General features: G+C 38.7%; 1 protein-coding gene across 1 annotated transcript; it reads left to right on the top strand.

Moving 5' to 3' along the window:
* The first annotated feature begins 2,455 nt into the window (after positions 1–2,455).
* LOC307015561 (uncharacterized protein) lies at positions 2,456–10,209 on the top strand. The gene is made up of 7 exons (XM_079644250.1): positions 2,456–2,755; positions 4,282–4,476; positions 6,879–7,041; positions 7,866–8,246; positions 8,508–8,575; positions 9,077–9,120; positions 10,004–10,209. The coding sequence occupies exons 1-7, from the start codon at positions 2,678–2,680 to the stop codon at positions 10,053–10,055; spliced, it is 981 nt and encodes a 326-aa protein (XP_079500376.1). The 5' UTR covers positions 2,456–2,677; the 3' UTR covers positions 10,056–10,209.
* The last annotated feature ends 590 nt before the right edge of the window (positions 10,210–10,799 follow it).

Genomic DNA, 10,799 nt, shown 5'->3' with positions numbered 1-10,799 from the left:
TCTGGCTAAGAATAAATGAAGTTCCCCTTTAAACACAGCCCCGGTCTTCTGACGGGGTCTATCTATGTACTGGCTGGAAAATGTTGGGCCAGTCTCTGTCGCTCCGTCACAGTTCTCCCACTAACAGTCACTCTCTAGTTCTGCTGGGTTCTTGTTGACTTCTTCACTGGTTTGAGACAAGCGACCCTATCGGACACCTCCCTTTGTAGCCAGACTTCACCACAGCAGAATCGAGTTTCTGTTTTCAGGTCTGGACAGCTTCACGTCAGGTGTATCGCCGCCCCTTGCATATTTTGGGTGGAAGCCCGTCTTCTTGACCTCACTAGTTGTGTGGACACAATAGTTTTATGTGAGGGGGAACAACATCATTCGTAATGTATTTTCCTTCTCATAATTACAAAAATAGTCTGCTAAATGTTCTACTCTGCTACTTCTAATTGGTGGATGCTCTGTGTAAATGCAATATTCTACTCACTATCTTTTAAATAACATTCAACCTCTCCCTCCTGTGGTGACATATGTGGCTCTATGTAGCTGGTTTTCAAAATACTCTAGATTTTCTTTTTTCAGCTCTGTTCATAGCAATGTTTTCAGGTCCATACCAAGAGGGTTGTCCGGCTTTGATCCATGCTTTTTCCTGTTGTAGGTATTCAGCATTCTCATGTTCAACTACAGCTTTTCTATGGGCTTTCGTTGGTCCAGGCTGATCATCTGCTGGAAACAGTCCTCTCGTTTGCCACTGTTCCAACAGTTTCTCCATGTGGTTCCATGTCTTTTGTCTAAGATTTGGAACTTTTATAGCATCTGATCTGATTTTTATCCTTCCCTTGATATCTGCTGTTGAGCCTGGCTCTGTGTCTAGTCTCAACTTAGTTTGTTTAAGTGGCATGGTCTCTTCCTATTCGAATGAAATTATGAAGTTATCAAAGATTGAAGCACTAATCCTCCGACTAGCACCTTTGTTCCTGATAAATAATATCCTATGTCTTCCCATCTTAACTTTAAATCAGGGTTGTTTTTTGTTTTTTTAGTTGTATGTAAATATTATTAAAGTAAATTAAAATATAAAATTTGTGCACATTTTTAATTTTTTTTAAATAAAAATTGTACAGTGTACAGTATGGTTTTGACTTTGAAATATGAAAATAGAAATCTGTGGTAAAAATCTAAATCCACTGTGTACAGTGCATACTGAAGTGTATGAAATTATGCAAATGTCTCAACTTGTGTTAGCTTCAATAAAGTGGTGTTTGAATATTCTACAGTCTAGGTTATGTTATTATGTAAGTTTCTCATCTTATAATTAGAAACCACTTTGCAATTCTATTCTGGCGATCAAGCTTATGTTTATTTATAACACTTAAAATTATACTTCACATGGTATGGTGTTTCTTCTATTTGTGTAATAATTCTGTACTACCACCAGAGTGCGCTATTTTAATTTCCTAGCTTAATCCACTAGGGAATAGCTGTTGCAAAACTGAGTTGTTTTTAACAAGGAGAAACTTATTTTCCTTAAAAGTATCTTTAAAATAGGAAGAACATTACACTATGGTTAAACAACACAGCACGTAACCGCCAAAACACATTTGCAACCAGGAATATTTCAAAAACCGCCAAAACACATTTGCAACCAGGAATATTTCAAAAACCGCCAAAACACATTTGCCAGCAGAATTAGATCCATAATCCGCCAATAGACTTTTGCCAGCAGCAATACTTCAAAACTTTGAAAATACAACAAATCTTCCCTTTAATATCCAAAAATTGATTCAGCCTTCTAGTTCCAACTGTGACCAGAAGTATTATTCGTTCTTCACAAGATGGAGGTCAGGAAAATGCCTCATTGGAGTGAAACCAGCTGCATAAGAACAAAGAAAGGAGTGCTTTGAATTTGCATTTCACGAAATGGCGATTGCCCTGTCTTTGTTTTTCCACATGTGGGGTGTAAACAAGATGGCACCCGATTATTTTGCACTCTGACCTGTAGACAAAGAGATTTGTCCATGCGGCTCTCAGGTGGGAGTTTAAACAATGGCGAGGTGATCTTTAAACGAACCGTAACAAAGTAAACCACTGGTGTGGTATTATAAACCCTGAAATCCAAGCCAAAACAACACTTAGTTTAAAATAACAACATTTCTATCTAGTTTACTATGAACAAAATGGGCTTTATCTTATTGATATCATCACTTAAAGTTAGGAACCCTTACGCACTAGCTATAAACCTGTTCACGTAATATTTGACTTTATAGTCGACTATGGTTAACTGCTGCTATTTGGACACGCCAAACCGGGACCAATATGGAGCAACAAGTCCTCCAACTAATACGACCAAATAGGTAGATTGTTTTCCTTGTTTTCCGACCCATTAATACGACCCAGAGCAGCGTTTTCAATCAACGGGTGCGTCAGCCTGTATACCTTTACAACCCACGGGCGCGTTTTAAATCAACGGGAGGCGGCGTAATGACGTACAACGTCCTCGACAACTTCTGTTAACAACCATCGTTTTTCAGACACGTACACTCTTCAAAAATCACGGCTGTCTGTCGTAGAACAAAACGTGATCCGTCTCTTAAATTTGTGTCGACCACAGACCTTATTTCAAGCTATTTTCCCAAATCCTATGGAGAAATCTCATTGGTTCTGAGGCGAGGGAACCGGAAGTGGTAAAATGCTAACTCACCGGGGTTTTGGACTCGTTACTGCATCACTGACAACATCCATTTATTTCCCAGACAAGCTAATAAACGTGAGTAGTCAGATATCAAAAATATATTCATTTTGGGATATGTATTATGTTGTTTTATTTTGTCGTCTAGTATAGTGACAAAGATTACTATGTTTACCTAGGAATAATGATAGCAAAGCTAAATTAGCCAAAAGTAGAATCAGCTAACGTTAACGTGAGCATGGAAGTTTTGTGATCCATCGGTTCATGCGGTTGATCCAAATGTTATCACACGTCACATTCTTTATAACTATATTAAATACTATTTATCTATTAAGTGAAGAGTGACCAGGGGTGTAATACTGCCGGAACACCGCTCCGGCACCTAAAACGGGGATGGTTGTTAGCATCTGGTGCTAGCTAGCTATGATAACGGATAGGCTAAGAGGCTAATGTACCTAATGTAATGTTTACACAGTTAACTTTAGTCTAAGTTATCTCAGTGGGTCTGAAACAGTTTGGTCACCATATATGGAAATACATATTTCCAAGGCACACTTTTATATTATTGTAATGTTCCACAATAGGAGTCGGAAATTCAAGTTCTTAGGTTCAATAGCTCCTTTGGTAGTATACAAATACAGGTTCATAGGTCACAGGTTGCAGGTCGCAGGTTCAACGTCACACAGCACCCTAAAAAAAAATCGAATTAATCTAAAACATCGATGAAATCATTAAAATTCATACTATTGGACATACAACAAATGCATAAAAAAACAAAACAGTAAATAGTTAAATATGCACAAAGATACATTTTAAAAAAGTATTATTCTTATCTTTTTTTTTTATTATTGAAATGTATACAGTTAAGTTTCATATGGGGGTGTTGACAGATGTATCCATAGATTTAGTTAATTTTGCCCTCAAAGTGCACAAGATTGATGCATTTAACTTCCCGGGGGCCTCCGGACCCCCGTAGAGGACATGAGGTCCACCCCCACTTAAAACATATTCACATGGATAGGATACTAAATAAATGTGCACACTTTTTATATAGTAACCTTTGTACCTCAGCAGGAGGGAGTTAGTTTATAAAGGTCCTTCACTGATCACTTAACTATCACGCTCTGTGTGCAGCATTTACTGTAAGAATCACACATTTATTCAATAATGCAGACTTAATAAATGACCATTCTTTGTTGATTCTGGCTGGAGTGTTAATTGACAGTAGTTACATAAGCTTCAAAACGAGCCACAACTGCGCGTGCACACATGCAGAACTTATAGAATTAGCAATACACCCCTGGTAATGATGATTTTAGTATTATTTTCTGTGATGATGGAGCATCAACTTTTGGATCAACCAGATATTGACAGATTAGGGTTGTCCATAACAGTCACTTTAAACATGTGACTGACTCTGTATAACATTGTTTTCCTTACTCTTGTGATTTTTGTTCATCCTATCTAAAAGATAAAAAAAACATGAGTTCATTGTTTTAACAAGATTTTTCACGATATAATAAAATACATGAATCCTGTAAACATTTGTAGTATAGTATTCTTATTTTTGGTATTCCCTGACATTATCTGTGTTTCTGTTACAGATGCCTACTCAAAAAGTGTGCCAGACATGCAGGGAAAGCATAGGAGTAGCAAGTAAAAAATGCAAACACTGTGGTGCCATCCAACCCTACAAAGAGAAACTCTCCAAGCAAAAAGAAAAGGTTGCACAGGAGTGGAAGGCCACGCAAAAGAAAAACCACAGTGTCAACAAAGTGTATGACTCGACACATTTACTGGTAAGCTTTTTTCTCTTGCAGATGTCAGTTATCATAAAAAAGTGTGTAAATAATCCCTGATCTTAATCTTTTTATACAAATTGTTAAATTACTTAATTGATTTATACTTTCCAACAGTCGCCCTCATTTACTTTTTAAAAATAATCCTAATTTCTTAATTAAGTTTATGTGAGAAGTACAGACTAGTGCACGATTACTGCACTTTAGGCTTGGGCGGTATTACGGTATACCAGGGTATTTCGAAATACCGTCGGTATGATTTTCAATACCGTGACGTCACAGACTGTGCGCCAAATCACAGATGCGTTTCATTCTATTACACTGACACGGAGTTTTGACAGGGACGACATTGATTGTAATGCACAGCACGCGTCAGCAGAGGGCAGGGGAGGGCAGTCCGTCTTTCCCGCTCTCAGAGCTCAGCACAGAGCTGAGCTGAGCAAGATGGCGGCAGCATTTGCCGGCCCCGAACTCGGATAACTAGTAAAAAAGAAAACTGCCTCTGCGCCTGTTTGGGACTATTTTGGGTTTACTCGTCGCCAGTGACTTCATCCAGCACAACGAGAGACGGATGTTTAAGATGGGGTGAGTGAGTGTTGACATTTTTTAATCCTATGCAACTGGTTGATGGTTTTGTAGTCGAGATCGGACGGTTTTAAAAACGAAAGCATTTACGTGCTAAACATTCACGCGAGTAATCCAATGAATCAAATGGAAATAAGGTTTTTAACACATGCACGGAATAATATTGCCAAACTAGTTAGTGAATATAGCAAACTTTATTCAATAAGTCAAGTATTTACTCCCGGAAAATGTTTATGTATGATGATATATTGTTAACTTAGCTCACTATGGAAACAACGTCGGACATCTACAAACGCGTCCTGTATCCGATCTCAAAATGTGCCATTTGCACAATGTGTCATGTATGCAGCCCTTGTTTTTCACTTGTGCGCACGTCGCGGCACTTTGCGAGCGTCTACCGGCTCGGGCTGCATTTTACACCGAACATATAATATACCGTTCGAAACATCTATTTGCCGCCGAACGCCACCTCACTCAAGTCGACCCAAGTCATACCGTCAGTGGCGGCTGGTGGAAAATATTGTTGGTGGGGCTGTTGATATAGTGAGTAAAACACATTTTTTGGGGAGAAATTACCCCTTAAATTGGGACTGATACCGTCATATACCGTATACCACGGTATGATGTCAGCAAGGTATGACGGTATGAAAAAAATGATACCGCCCATGGCTACTGCACTTCATGTAATGTGTTAAGCAAAATTGTTGTCACCGTTGTATTTAAATCTGTAAAGGCATAACACATTTTTTCGAACTGATGTTAGATAGTGTTTGTACTTGCAAGCACCCAGTTTTAGTAAAACATTATTTCTTAACCAGAAGTAACATAGTTCAGGCCAGTGGTAATTCCTAGAATCAGAGCTTCAATGTACATGTTTTTCTAATTTTATCTTACAAAAAAACCTGCATTTTGGTGTTTTATATTTTATTTTGGAACTTCATAGTATGGAAAACACATAATTATGTGACTATGGTTTCCAAAAGTAAAATAAATGAAATATCATATACATTTTTGAATAAATGGTAAAACCAAGAATGTCACAGAATCAAAACCAGCCCATATTAATATAGTGCTTGAAAGACAATCAAGACCTGGAAAGAGTTAGTATTAATAAAGAGGCCCTTAAAAGCACTTTCATTAAGCTTACCAGAGTCTCTGACTTTGAGCCGTGTTCGAACAGTCATTTCAAAATTCCCCTGTAACACCAGCTTTACATCTGAAGTGCTGTTAATGCAGAACTTTGAACCTGAAATGATATAGGTTATAGCTTGCTGACATGTTTCAAAGCTAAATGTAGCTTATTCAGATATCTGAATGTGAGAGTTAAATGGACCCATATTAGGGATGCCAGAAACTGACCATGATCAAAATCGGACAGCCCTGGCGAATATTAATCGATTATTCGCCGCCAAATTGAAACTAAGCCAGGAAAAAAAAGAAAAACATAAATAATAATAAAAATATATATAAATAAAATCGAATTTTAAAAATAATTTTCGATTATGGAGACTGTAACGAATATTCGAAAAATAGAATAATCGCTGGCATCCCTAACCCATATAAAAAGAACTATGCCCATGTAAAAAAAACTCAAAGTGAACCCGAGCTCGATAAACTTCTTTTTAAAAAAAAAAAAGGGGTCTAAAATCACACCTGGTTAATTGTGGGGTGCCTTCCTCAATGTGCACACGTATCACATCAGTGCATTTTTCACTTATGCAAAATAAATGGAGTTATAATGGCTTTAGGTGTGTGATGATGTTTAGAGCTGTTGTGTACATAGTATTTCTTGTTTTTTTGTGTCCATTGTGTTCCAGCTCCACAAATGGAAAATGTTAGATCGGCGTCCCATCCTCCTTCTTGCCAAGAGAGGCACAAATGGTTTTGCGGCCGATTGCATCTGTCCATGGCAAATCGAGACAGAAGATGGTAACAATGCACTTGTTACCATAAAGAGGATTTACGAAAGCCTTATTAATGGTAAAGTATACAAATCTGCCTGCTATATTTCAGCAATGTATCTGTTAACATTTTTTGTAAATTAGTTGCTCAGTTATCTGGTTTTAAATGTAAAAAAATGTGAATCACTGTTTACCAAGTAGTAAAAATATGTCGTTATGTCTTGTTTTGTCAGTTAAAGGGCCCATGTCATGCTTTTCTGGTTATTACCCATCCCCTTGTGTGTTATGAAGCTTTTCCTGCATGTAAACGGTCTGCAGAGTCACAAACCCTCAAAGTACACCCTGTAGCGAGTAAAACTCTAACACAGAAAATACCTGTCTATGCTGCTCTTTTTCAAAAAAAAATCTTCCTGAGTATAGTGACGTAACGGGCATAGTGACGTACCGGCTCACACACACACACTCACTCAGCCTTATCTTTTCTCAGCCGAGGCTCCGTGGATCTCCTCACGCACACACGCACTCACACTCACAGCCTGGATGTGAGTGTGTGTGTGTGTGTGCGCTCAGGCTGAGTTCCTCGCTGTCTCGCAGACCCCACGCAGCAACCAGGAAACAACACCAGTAATCCAGCTCACACTGTCTGCTCCTCGAGCCTCAAAGGGCGGAGCAGCGAGCCCCCCAACGTCCCGCCAACACGGCACCCAGACCCCACGCAGCATTCTCATCTGTTTGTCCTTACTGGTGTCATTTCCTGGTTGCTAACAAACGCCATTGTAACACAGAATCACTGATGTTCCGCTGTTTCATTTTTAGCTGTAATTACTCAGATTATAAATGTATATGGCGGATTATACTTGGTCATTTACTCACCATGCGTCTACTTTTTTTTCTTCTCAATAGTGACTTTGGCAGTTGAACCTGAGGGCCCTTCAACCACACAGGCAGAAATGGCCGCAGACCCAGGATCAGACTTGTCTGTACCTCTTACCACCGAGACTGACACTGAGTTCACTCTCTTCCTCACTCCTGTGTCCTCCGGCCTGACTCCTGCTCTCTCCTCCGGGCTGACTCCTGCTCTCTCCTCCGGCCTGACTCCTGCTCTCTCCTCCGGGCTGACTCCTGCTCTCTCCTCCGGGCTGACTCCTGCTCTCTCCTCCGGGCTGACTCCTGCTCTCTCCTCCGGGCTGACTCCTGCTCTCTCCTCCGGGCTGACTCCTGCTCTCTCCTCAGTGTCTTCCTCACAGAAAAGAAGACCAACGAGGAATAAAGTGGCAATTAATGGTATGTGCGGGTTAATTAGTAATTATCTTATTTACATCGACTGAAACTGTGTTTGATTTTGCACATTGAATTAGTTAAAGAGAGAGAAAACAATCATCGGTACAATTAGAATACACCACCTTTTGTTTTGTTTAAGACTTTGCAGTATCAAAAGTCTCAGTGCCATTTTGAACAGTTTAATTGAGCACAATGTGATGTTAGGCAATGTTTAGGAGGTTATTGCTGAACTTCAACTTATTACCATCTTTTAATTCCTTGCAGAATGTCCCATTCATCAAGGGTCAGACACTTTCCCCTACAAAAAACTACTGAGGGAACGAATCAGGGAGGTTTGTTTAGAAAATATTTTTAAATAAATAAACAATGACAATAATGTTTCCGTGGAACCAAGTCTTATCTTATTGGATTTTCGTATACTTTGTTTAAAAGGAGTGTTTCAGTCTTAAGCATGACTGCTAATGTAAATATTGAAATTACAGTAACAATAATTTATTATTAATTTAAGGTTGAGGTACTTGTGTAATGCTTCATGTCGCATTAATGCATCATGTCCAGCCATTTATTTGTATATTACATTTTTTCTTGTAATCCTTTGTAGGTGAATTCCTATTCTTGGCTGTATAAATATTTTTTTAAATAATAATAGTATTCCAAAATATTAAACTGATGGGGAAAATGCCATTGACTATGTTACAGTCCTTCATATGTTTGAGTTAATCGTACCTACTATTATTTCAAATTATCATTTGATTTCACTGGACTTTTTGTATTTACATGTATGACATTTGAAAAAAATGAAGTTTACCTAAAATCTGTGTTTCTTTACTCAGGGCCATACCGAGGTGTTGGTGCAGTGGCAGTCTTGCTCTGGATGGTATGTATCTAATCTGAAGTTTCCTTCAGTGTAGCTGATGGGTCTGGCAGAACAGGGGCCACAAAGTAGTCTTACCAACCAACTTCATCAACCCTGAGATCACTAACTTAAACATTTTGGGTTCCTCAGCAGTAAATTGAATTTAGTTGATCACATGGGGGTGGGGAGCCATGTCATCAATGGCTCTATCAGACGTTTGCGCCATAAAGTAAGACATCCAAGTTCTCTGCCCTTCGTCATTCAGACATCGCACCCTAGAAACGCTGTCTGATTGTAACACATAAGCAGGGAAGTAGCCTACATTGAAATAGAAATTAAAATATACAATAGAGTTTATCATTGATCAATATCACTAAAGGTTAAATGATTGATATGTGAGGCTGGATGGTATTTGATCTCTTTTGTAATTACTGACTTGTTACATTTGTTCTTAACAATTATACTATAAGTATAGTTAGTAGTAATAAGTAGTATTACTTCTGTGTGCAGTCTTGCAGGCAGTTGTCTAAGTTTAGTGCTGTATGTTTGGGCATTGATAAGACAGCAAATTCAAAGAATTGGTCAAATGAAACATTGACTTTGAAATAAAAAATGTACCTTGTATTATATATGATGTACGTGTTATATATAAATATATACATTATACTGCACTTTCATCATGATATTTTTGAGTGACTTAGTATATCTTCTCATTTGAAATAGCATTGTCAACATACTGTAGAACTACATATTCCAAAAAGTAATACTTTTTGCTGTGTCAGTATTTTCATACTGATATTCTGTACAAACTGTGAAGTCCATTGAGACAAATGTAACATTTGTGATATTGGGCTATATAAATAAACATTGATTGATTGATTGATTGACTGTTTCTGTTTTACAGTGGGGCGAAGTGGAAAAATTCCTGGGAGCCAAAGGAAAACTTTTCCAGTTAAATATGGCTGACTTTTTTTTTTCTACTTTGGAGTAATAAAATACATATAAAAAAAACATCTATGTAAGTGTTGTGCCTATTTGTGTTCTTATGTTATCAGTGAGCTGAAGCCAAGACAAATACAAATATGTTTTAAGTGTATCCATACAAACTCATTCTCTAAAACTGTCATGATTGGTCTGTTGTGAATGACACCCATGAGGAAAAAGGTCCTATACATTATACCACATCGGCAGGGCTGTGATGTGATGAGGCCCTCGCGAGCGTCGACGGGGGGGTGGTGTGTAAACCCTGGACACACCAAGCCGATTACAGCTAGTGGAGCCTCGCAGCAGAAACTGTGGCGCGCTCAATTGCGCCGCATTTGCGCATCAGATGAGGCTCCCTCCACAAGATGAGGGCGAGAGGCAGACGCAGTCTGTGTGATCGGCGTGTATGGAGGGGCGGGCCTGCACATCGGCATATCACAGACTGGTGCATACATTGCACAGGCGGCAATTTGAAATGGAACGCAGCCCACACACGGCAGACAAACCCAAACACTTTTGGAACACGCCACCTCCAGACACATTAACATGCACTCCCCTAACTTTCCCCTAATCTGACATTGTATTTCATTCCATAACATATAAATATACTGTTCACCCATGTGAAACACACAAACTGAAACCAAAATAATTTACAAACATGTAAAAATCTTTCATATGCGATGGAAACTTCTGAAGCAATGGAAACAGGAGTCAGA

The sequence above is a fragment of the Notothenia rossii genome, assembly GCF_949606895.1.
Source record: "Notothenia rossii genome assembly, chromosome: 8".
Classification (NCBI taxonomy): domain Eukaryota; kingdom Metazoa; phylum Chordata; class Actinopteri; order Perciformes; family Nototheniidae; genus Notothenia; species Notothenia rossii.
Note: the sequence above shows the minus strand (reverse complement) of the source record. Positions and strands in the feature narration are given on the sequence as shown.